Below are 18622 nucleotides of genomic sequence, written 5' to 3'. Positions count from 1 at the left end.
GGGCTTGGGGCATCACTCTGGAATTAAAAATAATGTGTCTTAATTACAACCTACTATAAGAATTACCAGTTGTTTAGTATTTTATTGCTACTCGGCTTTCTTTTCGTTCCTTTTCTAAATGATAGTGTCTCTGAAAAAGTAAAGAAATAAAAGCATAAGAAGTGAAGAATAAAGACTAGCAAGTCAGTGTGTGTTAGCTCTGCTGCCAGGTAATTACTATAGACAGGTGACACAGCTCTGTTTTCTCGACACTAATCCACAGTATGAACAGCCAGCATTAACCCAAATAACCAGACGGGACTAACGTGTCTGCTCATCTGCATTCTGAACACACTGAACCAAGTTAAAATGTGTGCATCTTTTGTGTGGCCGGTATCCAAAATGTAATGTGAACAGTTTAGCTGTGAAATTAAAAGGATGGTTTTGCTGTAGTGGCTGGTTGGTGTCTTATGCTGATAATTCCAAATGCCATATGTTATCAGCCGACACACCAGACTGCTCTCACAGGAGGCCCCAGAGGGGTTTTACCCGAACAACAGGACACTGTTCTCACAGCTGTGGTCTCCAAGACAACTTCAGCTGCAACTATGCATATGCACCAGCAGAGGGCTAAAGGGGGGTAAAGGTAAATCAAGCAAACAACCAGCTATTCAGGGACTGACACGTCTTAAAGTGACAGTGCTCTGCAAGGTTGTCCAGATTCAACAGAAAGGAATTTGTTTAAAAAATAACTGAACTTTTCACATGCAGAGTTAAGACAAATAATCACTATGCGCAGACTGTAAAACCACAAGTGCAATTAAATTGTCCTTTAAGTTATTTAAGTGCGTCAGAATCCTTTTTAATCACACTGCTGAAGCACAACAAGATTAGATAAGATAGGAGATAAGATAAGATAATCCTTTATTAGTCCCTGAATGGAGAATTTTGCAACATTTCATCAGCAAGAATCAAAAATAGCAATCAATAATAAGTAACATGCAATACTTAAGTGCAAGGAAATGTAAAAAATATAGACAAATAGGAATTGAATAACAAATAATATATACAATGTAAAATCAAATCTAAATGAGTAGTTGCTTTTAAATGATGTCTGATTTCAAATGAAATTATATTAGCTTGCTTCTTGCCTTTGATATTTAGGTTTTTAATTATTTTTCATATATTTGTATGTATCTTTTTCATTTAGAGTAGGGAAATGAATAACAAAATATGTGAATATCAGTATATTAAACGGCAAACTGTTACCTGAGGATAACATACAGTTTATTTCTGCACTAGGGAAACTTTGCAATACAAAAATAAAAGTTGACTATTATTATTTATTATGTATTTATATATAAATTAAATACCAACCCCATGTGAACTGATGTAGAATAACAGGAGTAATGAGTATAATATTCTTTCAACAGTACTTATATTTGTTGTTCTTGGATCAAAGACAGATACAAAAAAATGACAGGTTGTTTTATTTGTGTGAGAATGAATGAGGGGCCGGACCGGATGTAGAGTGCACTACCTTCAGATGGGCTTTGAGGAAATGTGGAGCTTTAACCGACAAACAATAGCGGTCTCGCAGATCGCATCACCTCAAGTCGTTTTTATTGCGTTCCGGGAAACGGACGAAGTGAGAAGCGCTCAGTAGCAGAGTCGCTTCAGTCCGCCGGAGAACGTTAAGCAGCGGAGAACCTCCACCGGAACACACACACAGATCCACCGACTTTCAGGTGAGCCCACAGCACCGTTACTGACACTGACCGCTAACGCTAGCTGGCTAACTAGCTTAGCATGACGTACGCAAGCGCCTCGGGTCGGTTAAGTGTTTACTTTACGTGTATATCAGGGGAACGTGGTTGTTGTTAGCTGGTGAACACTCCGGCTAACCGACTCCATCCTCCTCCTTGAATTATAAATACGACTTTAACCGCAGCGGGCTAGCTCAGTTAGCATGCTGCCCGTGCACCATTAGCAGGTGGCCCCGTCCTTCCAGACCTGACACCCGGGTCCAGGCTGGTGTCAGCGAGCGGTGAGTTGTGCTCCGTCGCTAGCAGGCGGTAGCTCGACCGGCCGGCTCGTTTTTACTGTCTCGGGGTTTGAGGTGTAAAGAGCTGCTTGCTGGCAACTTTTGAGTTGAGCACGCTGCTAGCTTATTATGACATGTCAAGAGACACGCGCAGTCACTGGTAGTGCTGGGGCGGCGTGGTTGTGTGGAGCCGTGCCCGCACTGATTGCATGTTAATATCCACTGGGTGTGTTTTACATTCACCAGCAAAGTGGACATGAACTGAAACATGACACAATGGGCTGTGCTGGAGTTCATACTGGGTTCATTTAAAAAAAAAAAAAAAAAAAAAAACTGCTTTTACGCTGCGAGACCCTTGTGCGCCGCCGTACGTCATGTGCGCCAGCTGGCTCCGTGTTGACCTGCGTCGTACCACTCACGAACACACACACACACACACTCACAAAGTCGCCTGACGTAAGGTTACTGGAGTTCATTCAAATCTGCGGCTCAGGGCCAGCACTAACATTAGGACTTGCAACTCAGTTTAACCCAGAAAGGCGAAGGAGAGCTAGACACAGGCAAGTGCTGTACTCTGATCATTTCCCCGTGTTAACGGTTTTTAATCTCGGATCATTTTAATGGTGAGACTCTGGGAAGGAGGCAAATAGTGTTAATATTGTAGAGCCACATGTTAAATGTGTGGCATGCTCTATTACTGGGCTTTACTCAAGAGTTCATCAGTCAGACAGTTGTCTCAGTTGCAGTCTTTACATTTATTTTTTTAATGGCTACAAATTGACTGTCTAATGTTTTCAGAATAAGTGGAATCTATTTCACCTTCAACTATTATATTTACTGTAAATGCAACCCAAGTGTGTGCTGCAGTTTCCCCTAAGGAATAAGCCATGTCAGTGTTATTTTATTGCAGTTTTTGCAGGAGGCTTAAAACTACATTGGTCTTACAAACTGCACAGTAACAATGCAACCTCTGTGAGACATGCACGTGTTGCAGTGGTGGCCAAATTACATGCTGAAGGTTTTTTTTTGGGGGGGGGGGGTAATTTTCCCTTTCTCTTGAAGGCGTAACCTTATTAAGCCCTATGAGGCAAATTGTGATTTGTGAATATGGGCTTTACCATTAAAATATTGTTGAAAGCATTTTCCTCAAATCTTCGCAGGTGGTATATCTGAGCCATACAGTTTCATACAAATACAAGGTTGGTGTAAAGTCCAGTGATGTGTCAGTTTACACGTGGTGAACAATCAGACTCTTATCTTTCCATCAAGCCAAAGTATGGCCCAAGAGGACTTTGAGACACAGAGATTCAGAGATATGCTTATATCTGAGCAGTTTCATCATTCTCTTTAATCCCTCATCAGGGACATATTGTTTTATGAGCTTCTCAAGCATTTTGTGACAATCTGGTTAATTCCACAGTAACTTTGACATTTCATGTTCAACATAGACATGTCATTTCACTTTTTACTTCCACTTTTAGGCCTCTAAAATGCAAACTCAGCAGTATCAGCAATGGTGAGCTCAATCTCTTCTGTTGTTGGATCATATTTCATAGCTTCCTGACCTCTGTAGGCTTGTTCATGGGGCTGGTCGATATATGTCAAGATAAAAAAAAAATCGTATCACTCAATATCGAATATTATAACGATATAGGTCACATTTTCATTTCTTTAAATAATATGTTAAAGACAAATTTTTGTTCCTGAGTAAAGGACCAACATTTGATAAATGTTAAACCTTTTACAAATATGAGGTAGGTCAATGTTCTTGACCTCCTCACTGTGCTTACACAAAGCATAAACATTATGCATATATATATATATATAGGTATTTTGTTACATTGTTGTTGACGCAAATTACATTGTGATAAGTATTGACATTGTTTTTATTGCCCTACTTGTTCATGATAAAATTAATTGAATTCAGTGTTGTTTTACCTGCTTAGTGTAACAGTATTTTAGGCCTGTAGTGGTTCTAAGTGGTGTGGCTTTTAAGTGTCTCATTGCCTAACATACAGTTGTATGTATAATTATAGTTGTTTTTATTGAGAGTTGGGCAGTACAGCGTTCTAATGTGCACGAATATGCACTGTGCTTTGAAACATGAATGACCTTTGTTGTCCAGCTATCACAATGTATTTTTATCTCTTTGCATATTTGGCTTTAATGTCCACTGGCACACCCTCGGGTCTATACTCTAACCCTTGACCTATTTGGTGCAGTAAGTGCTTGACAGTTTATTTCTGCATCTTTCTGTGTGAGCCTCATTTGAAATTATTTCTTTGCAAGAATCCAAAGGCTTTTGTATACTTGCCCACCAGCTCCATTTACCATCTTTGTCTGACTGAGTAATGTAGATATGTCGTGAATAATATTCTGTGCCTAAGGTTCTCGCAGTGGGATTTATGATAGTGGATCTCTGATATCCAGGCATTGGGTTAAATCATCCCTTATTACACTTGGCCAACGAGATTCAAAGCACAGCTTGGAAGCGGCTGTTTCAAGGACATTACTGACTCTCTGTCCTAGGTCATCCTGCCTGTCTATTGGTTTGTGTTACCAACAGTTCATATTTATCCGATAGATCCTTTAGTGTCTCCATTAGTAACTCAACCTGCTCCTCAGGTCCTATCTCCTGTGGTGTCCCCCAAGGTTTCACACTTGGTTCAATCCTCTCTTCCATCTACTTGCTTCCACTAGATCACAGTAAATTACTCTAATAGACCACAGCATCTTATTAGTGACATTTCTCCTCATCTTGGTCATTTGGTATTCTCATAATAATGAAAACACATTTTTATTCTTTAGCCTATTGAATGTGCCTACATTTTTGTGTTGTGTAGTATTATGATTGTAGTTGTTATAGTTATTGTTATCACTTATCTGTTATCACGTTTAAAAGCACTTTGGATCAACAAAAATGTGTTGAAAGCATCATATAAATAAAGTTGAAGTTGGCCAATGGCAAGATGAGGCATGAAATTCACCACTATGATTGGCCCTTTAGCGTGATGGATACCATTAGCGAAACAGAAGCCAATCTGCTAACTCTACCTTGTTCGGCAGAGCCCAGCCTTCTTATTTGTTAATGTTAATGAAAAGTGACACATCCAGGGTGCCCATAGCCTGCTAATAAGCACTAATCTGATCCATTGGATTAGAGGATGGGAATGCATGTAAGACAACGCTTATGTGGGAGACACTGCGCATGTGTGTCTCCCTCCTTCGAGAAGTGAGCCATCTTTCAGTCTATCTGGCATTCAGTAGTACGCTCTCTGAAGAATTTTCTTTTTTGCACTTGCGCTCAATGTAGAGCCACTGTTGCTGGTCATCTTCTGGATGATTGGAAATATTTTGGTCGTCAGTGAACGACCAAGCAAGAGCTTGGATCTGGCTGTGTTCTTGCTGTCATCCTCATAATCTCTCTTTCCTCCTGTGGGATTATCATGGCGATGAGGCAGGACAGCCTGTGACTATCCACTGCTCTCTGCAGGCCCTTCTTTATGTTTTTATTCTGGCTTTGATTTGGGAGGATACCAGTAGCCAAAATGCTGAACCAGAGTGCTGTGATGATCTTTACTGGGATCTGTGGGGCATTGGTCCTCATGGCAATGGCCTACTATGTCTACTGGTAAGTTAAACACGAGAGAGATGGTTCGTCTTCTGGTCACAGCCGATGAGGATGGCTCATACTAGATTAATTAGAACTTGTAAAAGAGATAGAAGTCATGTAATTACTACAGGGCATAACTCAGCCCTTCACTGTGCAGAGCAGAAGTTGCAAATAATATTCAATATGTAGAATTAAAACAACAAGGGTGTGCTACCTACCAAGATGTGTTGAAACTTTTTCAACATTTAGCTGGCGTCTGTTAAGGTAGATTTCAACAGCCTTTTCTCATACGAGAGAGTCCTTGCAACCCATGTTTATTTGTTGGCACAGAAGCTGTGCTCAGGTGTTTTCCGGTTAAGGAAAGTCGAAGCATCTGTCCTTCCTTAAGCAGCTTTAAGTCAGGCAGCGTCTCTAATCTTTCCTTCAGGCTGTATGGGGCCACAGGTGGATCTCCACAGACTCTTTGGACTGTCAAACTGATTTGAGGTATATCAGAGTAGATAATAACAAGAAATAAATATATAAGTGTTTGGACTTGTCTCTAGACCTTTTTAAATCTAGCAAATATATTGAGAGCTTCTGCACAATACACACAGAGTCTATGAATTAGTGCCTGTTTATTCCAATTTAAATTACTTCCTAAATGGGCAAAGATGGGAACAAAAGGTGTTGAGGAAAATGAAGTTTACGGAATGTTTGTCTGACCTGTATTTCTGTTAAGGAGACCTTTTGGTATGCTGCCTTTGCTAGCACTGAACTTTAACAAGCTGGAATATCGCCGCCCCAGTGTGTGAGAGCTAGATAAAAGTGTGTCTGGTTTTTGGCCAACATGCTAGCTCTATCATTTTACACAGACGTTGTCCTGGTTTTGTGACTTCCTCACCTGCCCCCGCCCCAATTCCATGTTTGTACCTATTTTACCACCTATATTATCTTTATCATTACTATTATTATTACATTATTACCTCCTGTTTTTTAATTACACCTCAATCTACATCAACTTTTTATCTCATATCCCTTTTATTTATGATTAAAACCTTCCTGTTTCTTTATATACATATATATATATATTGAAATGTTTCTATTTTTCTTTGAATGTTTCTAGCTTTTTATTAATATTTTTATTTTAATAACTGATTTCAGTTATCAGGCAGAGACAAGAAAACTGAACTTCATTGCATTGATAACTTGTTTATTTCTGCATATGACATTGATGCCTTTGAACCGTTGATGCTTTGAACCTTTAAACCTTTGAACCTTGAACCGATGCAGCAAAGTATAATAAAGGTCAACAGGCTGTGTAAAAGAGGCGACAGAAGTTGGTTAGCAAATGTTGGTTATGGGAACTTCTCTATTAAGCTTCACTATTGCTACAAGGTAAATTGTGCAACAGTCAGGCCTCAGTAGGCCACTAGGAACGAAGGTAAAATCTCGCACATTATACAGAGACAGCGACAATGACTGGCCTTATAATCAGAAACATCAGCATGCCTAACAGTATTTTAACACATCTTATCTAAACTCTACTTAATTAGAAACAATTGTATGTTTGTAGGCTCAAGAAAACCAACTGAACTCTGCATGTTCATGTATGACTTTTATCCCTTCACATTCAGGCCAATTTGTTTTTTCTCTTATTGAGTAGCAGTGTTGGTAGAAGGATTGATGACACAGGATAAGACTTGTTGCCGCCAACAAATTGGCCGTGTGTCAACTATGTCTGAAAATTATATTACTACGTTCTTAGGCTCTTTGGTTTGCTTAATTTGTGAAATGAAAGCTAGTTGTAAGGTAGGTTGTTAAAGGCATACAAACTAATAAAAGTTAATGTAAATGTATTGAGGTTACTTGGAAAATTACTTAAATTACATAAAGCACCTTCTTCAACTGTTCATGTAGTTATATGTGAAGGATGGCAACCGGATATCTGCTCTTGTACTAGACATATTAGACGATTGTTTGTTTTTATAGTTGAACTTGTGAAAAAAACATTTGGTAATATAATATATTAAGAAACCAGACAGCCTTCATCCCGAAAATCGCCCTGCAAACACTACAGTGTCTGTGCCGGAAGACTGACATGAGTGCCGCACAGGGAGATATGGTCACTGTCTCTCACTTGTTGTACAGATTGCAGCCTGCTGTAGAAAGCAAACACCAGAAGGCCTCTTTTTTTATACTGATTTGCTGGCACAGTAATAGCAGTGAATGCAGGTGACTGTCCATATGTTGTTGGTGCTCGTACTGCAGTTAATCTGGTTACAATCGGGAGCAAGAACGTTTAGCATTCACAGTGAATTGGGTCATTAAGTCCAATATTGATGCACTGCTATTAAATCTGGAGTGTGGAACTTTTACATGTAAATGAACGTCTGCTTCATTTCCAAACCGATGATAAATCCTGCCTTTGCCAGGTTTATGTGTTCTTGCGCTACCAGAATGGGGAGACAGAAGTTACCCCCTGCAGGTTTCAATTTTATGTTTTGGTGAATCGAATCAAGAGCTCTATTTCCACAGATGAAATGTCTCATAACAGAGTAAAAAAGGAGGTTAACATCAACCAACGTTCTCCACACAGATCTGAAGAAATAACATATCGGGAAGATCAGAAACTTTTTTAATCGTCACTTCAAACTAAAATATTTGACATTTCAGTTGCTACTCTTAAGATGACAGTGGTTGAACAAGCAGAGCTGCTTTGTTGGCCAGTATGTCATGTAATGTGAGATGTTCTTGAGAAAAGTGAGCACCTAGTGTTTTTGACAGAACATTAACTGTTATCTGTGGCAGTTGCCAACTTTTTACCCACACTATCTCTGCTTATTCATCATCCGCCTGTTCCAGCATGCCTTGCTCTAACATGGAAACACCCTAAACTGGTTCCTAGTCTGATGAATGCAGTCACATCCTTACAGAGGGGCCATTACATATTTCCAGATCATCTGTTCCATGAACCTGAAGGTCCAATAAGGAAACTCCCACAGGCCCAGACAGAACTGTAAAAATCCACACTAGTACTATTACAATCACTGGCCGCATGTAGTGCAGTGCCCTGCATCTTAGACTGCAACAATTCACCACATTTTCGAGATCAATTAAGCAGTTAATGATATTTGAGATGTTGTAATGAACAAATGCACACAGAAGTTGAACTATGCAGAAATTATGTTGACTCTGCATCTTGTAAAATACCTTTTTTATAATCTAGTAAAATGCAATTAGCTCCAACAAATCTACAACAGTGTGATTTAAGGCACCTCTTTAGCCACTAAAATATGCTATTAGAAATCCTGTCACAGCAATAACCCTTTTGGTTCATGTTGACTTTCCACCCACACTGAGAATGATGGAGGATATTTCTTTTCTCCTGGGTCATTATCTAACAAAGTTCAAACTGGCTGAGCAAACAAGCACAGCATATATTATTAATATCCCTGTAATGACACTGAAATGTTCCCTTTTTTTGTTCTATGTCACTTGGCTCCTGATACCTCAACCTCTGTTCTGCTCTATCACAGGACAATAGTATTGGCCGACGGACCGTGTAAACGCGGCTTGTAAAAGGATCCCACCGTGGTAAGAGACACAGAGATTTAGTTTAATTTCTTTTTTGAGAACTTTTTTGTCTGCAGAATAACATGTCTTCTATTATTTAATTGTTTCAGATATAGTATACCCATTATTTTCACCCTCGTGCTCTTTGGTTCTCTGTCTCTCACTGATGATGTCCTCTTTGCTGTGCTCTCTCACTCAGGTTGGTCGTAGTGTGTAGAGAGGAGCCTACTCCGCCCTCCAGGCTCCTCAGCCATGGCTCTTCTGGACTACCTGAAGAGCCTGTTTATCCTGCAGTTGCTGATGGGCTTTGTGTTTGTGGTGAGCGGCCTCATCATAAACTTCATCCAGCTCTGCACCTGCATCCTCTGGCCCATCAACAGACAGCTCTACCGCAGAATCAACTGCCGGCTCTCCTACTCGCTCTGGAGTCGTGAGTAGATGATACCAATTCTGTTATTTTTATATTTTGGATAACATAAAGAAAGAAAGAGGCAGCGTGCTGTCTATTCACTCTTGGTATGGCCACCTATCAAATGTACCTAGCTTTGAGTGAGATAAATATTAGTCCTCTGCAGCTTCATCCTCCACAATGTCACCAGGCTCCAACTGACTTGATCTGTCTGCCATTTTGATACTGGCCTGACAGTGGACTGTGGGTTTATCAGAGCTTTTTTGCCACAAATGGCTCCCTGAATGGGTTAATGAGAGCTGCCGAGGCTCAGATACACATAACTGTAGCAGCAAAATAATGATCTTAAAAATTCTAAAACACTAATTCAGCTTGCTGATAATAATCTGAGGATAAAATATTACTGTTATTATTTAACAAAACTGTCAATGATATTTACTGTAAGAAAAATGCTTAGGTTCAGTAGTTTTAGTCTAGTTCATATTTTAGATTTTATGTAGTTGCCAATTATATTTTTTAACCTGCTGAATGCAAATTAAGTCTTGTGCTATGTGCAGAGCTGGTGATGCTGCTGGAGTGGTGGTCAGGCACAGATTGCACCCTATACACCGACCAGGCTACGGTGGACATGTTTGGAAAAGAGCATGCCATCATCATCCTCAACCACAACTTTGAAATCGACTTCCTCTGTGGCTGGACCATGTGTGAAAGATATGGCATCTTAGGGGTTAGTATAGTAACATAGTATGACTCAGAGTTTCCAACACACATCTTTGCATAACTTTTTTGCAATATGCCACTCTTGATGACCTCAATCCATTTTGTGAGGGATCCATGCTTTTGTAATAACAACGTACACCTGTCCTTTGTCTCTAGAGTTCAAAAGTGCTGGCCAAACACGAGCTGCTGAAGGTTCCTCTGATTGGCTGGACCTGGTACTTCCTAGAAATAGTCTTCTGCAAAAGAAAGTGGGAAGAGGACAAAAATACTGTCTTCAAGGGACTGAGCAGACTCAAAGATTATCCTGAATATATGTGGGTAAGTTCACACAGACCTAGTGGATCTGACCTCTGATGTGCGTAAGAGTTTAAGCAGCGCTTTGGATTTCTTTATTTTTTCTCTTTTCTTTTCAAGCTCCCACACAACCTTTTGCATGAATACCATATCAGTGAACTCTAGCTCAGTTGCTCAATAAGGTTTCCTAAATATCCTCTGGGTATAGACTTCTTATGAAGAAACAGACATGTAGTTGCCTGAGCCCAACATTTCAGCGAAGTGCAGATATGAGTCTTTCCATTTACAAATCTAAAAACACTATATGGATAAAGTGGGGTCTGAAAGTAAGTCAAGTCATATTTATTTACATAGAAAATTAAAAACCAGAGTTGAGCCAACTTCTTGAGGGAAGTTCTTCAAGCTCAGTTGGACTCATGAATCCCCTGATTAGATTCTGTGGTCAAAGGTCACGGTGACCTCATTTACCAGTGAACAAGAATGTATCACCAACACCCATAGGGAATCTAATTAAACCTGGCACAAACATTCACTTGGAAACAAGGATAAACTGATTACAATTTGGAAGGCAAAGGTCAAGGTGACCTCACAAAACCTTTATTCCCCTCCTGAACATGTTCTCTTTAGAAACGCAAGAGAGAATCCTCTCCAGTTTGGCAAAACATGCTCATGTAGACAAGGATTGGGCTCAAAAGTCAAGGTCACAGTAGTCTCACAACAATGGTTTCGGGCCTCTTGAACATAATAGTCTGCCAGTAGGGAATCTCTTCACATTTTGACCAGAGGTCACTTGTTCTCAAATCTCAGCTGTTTTTATAGGGAGCACAGTGTTATTAATACCAATGGAAACAATAGCTAAAAGTACAAAGACAATATCAGAGTTGTGATAAACTGTCAGTGGTTGAGTTTTCACAGAGAAGATATATTCTTCTTCTCTTTTTTAAACATATATTGATCTTGGCAATGCACAGATATCATGTTCTGTGTGTGTGAATGTGCACCAGCTGTGTTTGAAATGCAGCGACGGTAGGGAGCGGGTTTATTGTATTTTCTGTTAAACTTCATGAACTGGACTTTCCACAGAGCACAGTGTGAGGGAGCTTTCATCCTGTTCGGTGATGCACAGCAGTTCTTTCTCTTGAAATAACGAGTGTTTTACATTCAAACCTGCTTAGGACAGCACTCACTGGTCGTTGTAGGTCACTGTGAAGCACCTTGTGTTACAGATAACAGAAACACTCCACCGGTTCACCAGCCGAGATTAGGCTGATCAGCAGTTGATCTAATTACCTCTTAAGTTGAGCATCCGGCAACTGCTAATGACAGTTTGTTTTGTGGTCAGATAAACCAAGTCAACTGCCTTTGGTTGAGCCGAGTCGCTCCCAGACTATTACCTGGGATGTGAGATGGGGTCATTCCGTTCATGTCCTAGATCTTAATGACATTTCTTTTGCTGATTCGGTCCAGTAAGATATTTCATGTGTCCCAGACCCTAACCAAGGGAGAAGCAGATTAACTTTGAACTTTTCATCGACTCTGTAACTCTGACTAGCGATACCAAATGGTTATGAGTGATTGTATAAGTTTAAGTTGAATTGCAAAAACCTATGTTTGATATTAGCCATTTCCCTCCAAAGTTGCTTTATAAATTCATAAAGACCTACAAAAAGACTTGTCGTGGTGGAGATGTCATTACTTATCTAAAGTAATTCTGTAATTAAACCAAGCAGAAGAAGGGTAGTGGATGGGAAAAGAGAAAGGAGGTCACCTTAAGTCTGCATGTGTGTCTGTCGCTGTGTGTTTGTTAACACCTCTCTCTCTTCCCTTCCCAGTTTCTTCTGTACTGCGAGGGAACCCGTTTTACAGAGAAGAAACACCAAATCAGTATGGAGATTGCAGAGAGCAAAGGTCTCCCTAAGCTCAAATACCATCTACTACCCCGAACAAAAGGATTTACCACAACACTGCAGTGTCTTAAGGGCACAGGTACTGTATAGAAATACACGCACAGAGTTCATCATGTTTAAATGTTTTTGGTTCTTTATGTGATTTTCGTTTTCTCCACTTTCTTACAGTAACTGCTGTGTACGATGTGACTCTGAACTTCAAAGATAACCAAACCCCCACTCTCCTGGGCATCGTCAACGGCAAGCAATACAAATCTGACCTGAGTGTGAGGTGAGTGCCGCCTTCGCCTTCCATTTTCCTCAGAATGACCTGTTATTGTAAAGATGATGCATCACACTGCCAGCTGTGCCGGGTCTCTTCGAGTGGAAGATGATGAATGTGGTTTTAATCTCGTGGCCTCCCTCCAATCAAATTTTTGTCCTCTAACATTGAAACAGACAGTGAGTGTGCTCGGGATGTTGGCAGGCTTCCCAGTGTGTTTATGGTTTCAGAACAGTAACTCTAATGGGCAGAGCACGCCTACTGAGTGTAGAACAGATCAGGAGGGCTCCTGCTGAACAGGCCTGAAAGACATTTATTCTAGATAGCAAAACTGAATGAGAAAAAATAGTCGTTTTTTACTCAATTAAAATGAGGGAGAGAACCTTTTTAGTTTTGCGGAAACATGGAATAGTTAGTTGAGTAGATTATTGTTAGTAGAGTCCTCTAGTGGTGAGTCACTGCCATAACAGAATGGTATTGGTCACGTTGGCTGGATGTTTGCTTGAGTTTGTGTTCTCCCAGGATTTAGGTGGTTGCTTGTTGACGGTGCTCTAAACATAAATGACCTCCACCCAGTGTGTCGTCCTTTGCATTTGTCTCGGTTGTTCTTTATGTGCACATTTCTAACTGTCATTGCTAACATTGTAATGAGGCTAAAACCAAATGTGATTCAGATCTAGCGTTAAGTTATTTATTCTGTCCCATCCAGACGGTTCCCTGTGGAGGAAATACCAGATGATGAGAAGGAGTGTGCCAATTGGCTGCACAAGCTCTACCAGGAGAAGGTAAAACTGACATTTAAGACTTAATATAGGATTAAAATGACAAAGAATGGATTAAAATGATGTAGCAGCGATTCCAGGTTCAAGGCCCTTATTGTGCTCAACAGAAAAAAAAGCAGCACAATCAAGCCACAGTTAAAGACACATCTTCATAAACAAACATCAGAGAAGTTGTGCACATTCTCTAGAGTTGTAAAATGTTTCTGAGATTGAAGCAAGTGGTTTTCGAATAATATGTAAACACACAAGTCCAGAAGTTCCTCCCAATACTATCAATTAAACTTTGTTTTTATCATTTATTAGTTTGAACCGTGACTGTTTGTGCATATTTAAATATGGTGACTGTTTTTCATGTCATACATGATCACTTAATGTTTTCTTCTCTGACACAGGATGCCTTACAGGAACACTACAGCAAGGAAGGCAAGTTCCCCGGACCCACAATAATCCCACCTCGTCGACTATGGACGCTGCTGAACTTCCTGTTTTGGGCCACCCTGCTGCTGTCGCCCCTCATCAATTTTGCTTGTGGAGTGGTCGTCAGCGGTTCCCCCCTCCTCATCATTGGCTTCATCTTATTCCTCATCATAGGTAACACATGCATGATATATCTTCCACATCCAGACTGTAGCGCTTCACATGGAAAAAATGTAATTCAAGGTTTTGGATTTACGTTTTATTTAGCGTTTAATTTTCTCTCTTTGTTCACTCAACCTCTTTTTTTGCCTTTGCTCTCTCCCCAGCTTCCATAGCTATCCGACGCCTCATCGGGGTCACGGAGGTGAAGAAAACAGGCTCCAGTTATGGAAACCAGGAGGCCAAGAAACAAAACTAAAGTGCGTCACCCCCTTAACCCCAAACACCTCCCGTCCCCCTACTCCCGTGTACGGCCGTCTCTGTGTGGCCGTCCCGAGGTGTCTCACCCCTACCCAACTACTTTCTCCTCCTACCGTCGAGTCGGTTGGTAGGTCGCAGAGGAGAAAACTAAATAGAGACCAGAGTTAGAAATTTGAATAGCACTTGAGTGAGAGAGAAAGAGCATGGAAGGTCTGGGGGGGTGGGTCAAGCTCTCTGGTTTAACACAAAACAAAATGGAGAGGGAGACACTGCATCGTACCCTGTTGCATCTTTCTTAATCCAGCTCGTCCCCATCCCAGACACATTCATATTCCCTAAACACCCAAGGTCAAGCTCCTCACCTGTCACATGGACAGCCAGTCCGCCCATCGTCTGCTCTTGCACTACCTACCTCCAAATCCAGTCATGGTCATCAGCCAAACAGGGTGTGGGGGTGTGCTCAGAACACAGAACACAAATGAATCCACATTTGTTCATCTCAACCATCCAGGGGCAGTTTGTCACTGCAACATCTGTGACATGCAGGATGTCTCCCTTGGTCTTTTCACCGGGTGGAAGTGGGAACCCCCTAAAGGGTCGATTCACCCAGATCACAAAATACATGTACCATTTCAACTTTCACATATCTAGCAATGCAGATAGTTCTGGTTTTTATACAGGCAAAGTCTGCGATTTCCACTATCGTGCTGAAAAATGGAGGTGAATAAAAATAAGTTCATCATGTTCAAATCATTGTTGAAGATTATTTGACAAAGGTAAGAGCAGAAACGGTGTCTGTCCTTGTTGGAAAATAATAGTTTTCATTGGAAACTATGTTTTAAATGTAAAGAAAAGGGAATTCTTCATCTGATTATCCAGATAGTTTCTGTGAAGAGACAATTCACTTGAGTTTTTCAAATTTCATTCCGTTTCATTTAAGCAGCGTTGGTCACATTCAGTTTCCTTTTTTGTATCCGGGCAGGCACAGAAGTCTCAGAGCATGGAACTCAAAACTATATAAATTCCACATCATATCTGGGGCTGAAGTGTGAAAAATATCTGTTTTTATTTGAATCTTGTGATGTTGGTGAATCAACCCGTTGACTTCCTGGTGTGAAAACCTGCCATTGGTTACAGGGGTCATGTGCAGCCCGCAGCATCAACACACGTTCATTCACTCCTATTTTCATTTGATTTACACAGACAGAAATCTGCCTACATGTTATCATTTGTCTTTTTAACATGCCTGGATCAGCTGACCCTGAGGGACTGCTGGTCATTTACCCAGAAATCCCAGTCTGAACACTGAGGCACTTCAACCTACCCACTAGCACTCTGATGCCAGTTCAAGTGCAGCTCACGCCGCTCTGGTTGATGTGACTGATGTGCTGCTGAGTGGCGGTTGATTCCAGAGAAAGGTCACGGACTGTCTCCATGAACCCTCGCAGCTGTTGGCACATTATTTAGCTTTCCTGATATAGAACTGATATTTTAACCTTTGCCTTAAATCAAGCTTGCTCAGGCGAGGGATTTGCTTATTTGCCGGCCCTTTAAAACAGCACCCCCCCTCTCTTCCCTTCTGTTATGTTTGAAATACCAACCCAAAAAATGAATGAATAATTGAGAACCACTGTTAGTCTTTTAAAGTGGAGAGTGAGGAAGGTGTTGCTTTGTTTAAGGCCGAACTTCGTGTGCAACTTTGTTCCTCTGGATATCAGCACAGTGACATCTGGTCATTGCTGCTGCTCTTACATTTCTACACATTTTAGAATCGCTCATCCCAGAGTTTGTGGTTTTTAACTCCATCATTCAACATGAGCCACGTTTCCTGGTCCTCAAATTCAAACAATGGTAGCAAACCACGAGGGGATATCCCATTCCCTGCTCTCTCTCTCCTCCCCTCCGCCCTGCTGTGCCACATGTAGTATCTCACATTTCTCTTTTCAGTTTCTGTTTTTCCCCCGTCACTCGTCAGCAGCGATATGTTGTGTCCTTTCTGTAGAGCTCTCTCAACCCAGACAGACTTCATGCAAAGCCTTAATAGACAGTGCTGCTTAGTTTTTTTTTTTGTGTGTGAAAATGTAGAAGCTTACTTGAGCCCCAGTTGTAGTGAAGGATCAACATGTGAAAAATGTCCTCCAGTATAGCAAGCAAGTTTCTGGGATTAGCTGTCAAGTGACTTGTTCTTAAGTTATAAGATAAAGAAATAACGAGAACTGAGAATGGATTAAAGTAACGTTCATAATTTAACCACTTTTTCGTACACAGAGATACTTGGAGTTGCTTTTACCTCAAATTCTTGTGAAAAGCTTTAGGATCTTAGCCAATTTTTCTTTTAAGATTATCCTAAAATGTGCAGCATCAAATTCAGAAGCACTTCAATCCATCCTGTCATTCAAACTCATTTTCAACAGCAGTTCAAACCAGTAGAAAAGCTTTTGCTTTGGGTGTTTGTTTTTTTACAGTGCAATTAAAGTATTTAGAGTCCTTCACCTTTTTCACTTGGCAGCGTTATGCTAAAATCATAGAAATGTTTTCCCCAGGATAAGATATTGACAAAAGAGAAACTGAAATATCACATTGACATACATTCTGCGGACACGTTTCTATGACACATAACGTTTGGCTGAAATGTTTCTACAACTTGAATTCACAAGTGGTAAACTCAACTGGTTTGGTCTGGCACAAACCAAGTCATGAGGTCAAAGGAACTTCTCTGGGTGGAGGGAAAGCTGAGGAAGATCCTGAATACTCAGGACCTCAGATTGTACCTAAGGTTTGTCTTCCTTCAGGACAATGACCCCAAACTGACGGACAAGACGAAAGCGGTCTGACGATTCTGCTAATCTGCTTGAGAGAGACAAGCAGAGCTCTGACGTGAAGATGTCTGGACAGAACTGAAAATGGCTGTGCACTGACAGCAACCCAGAAGACTTGAGGCTCTGATCGCTGCCAAAGATGCAACTGTAGGAACTACAACTTCTAATTACTTTCTAAATGTGATATTTCAGTTTTCCTTCTTTTAATACATTTGCAAAACTTCCTTAACTCTGTTTTCACTTTGTCTTTATGGAATAATGATTGTAGGGGGATCTGAGGATGCTAATGTTTTTAGCTTCAAGCTGTAACACGATGTGAAAAAGTTGAAGGTGTCGAATTGTGACGCTTTACTTTTCTTTTCTGATTTTTCTGGAATCAAATATCAGAAATTGATTATGATTTTCAAATTCAAAGATATTTCCGTTAGTGGCTCCTTTTGTGGCAGTTTTTCTGTTTTCTAAGGCGGTTTTAATGTTTTCTTCAAACAAAAACACTTAAACATTAAAGGATTTCATCACTAAGCAACACTTACTCTTGACTTCTTTGCATTTGTGTGAGTTTCTCTGTTTGCACTGCAGTTGAAGTGAAAGGAAAGTATGTTTTCCGCCCTCCGATGTTTTATCTCCATCGTCATCAGCCATTTTCACAGAGACACACTGGCATCCTCCTCCTCCTCCTCCTCGTGATCATGAGACAGCCATATCCTTCCATTAACACACTGTAAAGTCCCTAATGTTGTGTTGCTATGTAGAAAGTAAACTGAAAGTTAAATGATGAATGTCACATTCACTTTCAGAACTTGTAGAGTTGTATGTAGCAGTTGTTTTGCAGTAGACCCGAATGAGACAAACCAACAGGACATGTTGGATCCACTCACAGAAATGTGAAGGCATAAATATGTACATAATGTAAATGACGCCGTGACATTCAGTTGCAGAAACGGCCGAGATGCTCTTCTGTTATTTTTGCACGCCGTGCATTCCGGCTACAACCAAATGTAAACCAGTGTTGAAAAGCTGCAGAGCGAGAGTCCAACGGAGCCGGCCTCACGGGAGCAGTTTACAAAGTCATCTGCAGAGGTTGTTCTCCCCGTCGCTGTCTCGCCTGTCAGGTCTGGAGCTGCAAATACCTCTGATTCAAACGAGAAGACTGTGGTCACAGACGATGCTTACCGAGCATTTTCACTGACTTTGTAATAAATCATGGTTTCTTACTGTAGTCATTACTTTTTGCATGATGTGCATCATTGCACAGTCACTGAATCGAGTTAATTCTGACTCAGGGACTCTTTTAAAGACTGGCAATGCAACAGCTGTGGCATTAACTGAATTTGAATCTGAATAAAAGGCTTTCTGAGGAAGCTTAAAGACTGTGGCTCTTTTGTCAACATGTATACATAT

At 40.7% G+C, this 18622-nt stretch overlaps 1 protein-coding gene across 9 annotated transcripts; it reads left to right on the top strand.

The window, feature by feature from the left end:
* The first annotated feature begins 1494 nt into the window (after positions 1–1494).
* On the top strand, positions 1495–17743 carry agpat3 (1-acylglycerol-3-phosphate O-acyltransferase 3). 9 transcript variants are annotated; one of them, XM_053439265.1, is made up of 11 exons: positions 1495–1727; positions 3505–3539; positions 9155–9212; positions 9391–9621; positions 10158–10327; positions 10477–10638; positions 12447–12600; positions 12690–12792; positions 13493–13568; positions 13958–14156; positions 14309–17743. In XM_053439265.1, exons 4-11 carry the CDS (start codon positions 9444–9446, stop codon positions 14398–14400), a joined length of 1134 nt encoding a protein of 377 aa, XP_053295240.1. In that variant the 5' UTR covers positions 1495–1727; positions 3505–3539; positions 9155–9212; positions 9391–9443; the 3' UTR covers positions 14401–17743. The 9 variants fall into 9 exon arrangements, with proteins under 9 accessions (XP_053295240.1, XP_053295237.1, XP_053295238.1 ...); XM_053439266.1 differs by lacking the exon at positions 1495–1727 and adding an exon at positions 3207–3222; XM_053439262.1 differs by lacking the exon at positions 3505–3539.
* The last annotated feature ends 879 nt before the right edge of the window (positions 17744–18622 follow it).

Source organism: Pleuronectes platessa, chromosome 14, assembly GCF_947347685.1.
Source record: "Pleuronectes platessa chromosome 14, fPlePla1.1, whole genome shotgun sequence".
Taxonomy (NCBI): Eukaryota; Metazoa; Chordata; class Actinopteri; order Pleuronectiformes; family Pleuronectidae; genus Pleuronectes; species Pleuronectes platessa.
The sequence above is the reverse complement of the archived record's forward strand: the minus strand, read 5'-3'. Positions and strand labels throughout refer to the sequence as shown.

What these genes read in the sequence shown, in the direction of transcription:
- agpat3 (XM_053439262.1), top strand. Translation starts at nt 9,444, where the DNA reads ATGGCTCTTCTGGACTACCTGAAGAGCCTGTTTATCCTGCAGTTGCTG. An exon ending in AAAGATATGGCATCTTAGGG is followed by an intron (nt 10,328 to 10,476) that starts GTTAGTATAGTA and finishes CTTTGTCTCTAG; the next exon opens with AGTTCAAAAGTGCTGGCCAA. An exon ending in CATCTTATTCCTCATCATAG is followed by an intron (nt 14,157 to 14,308) that starts GTAACACATGCA and finishes CTCTCTCCCCAG; the next exon opens with CTTCCATAGCTATCCGACGC.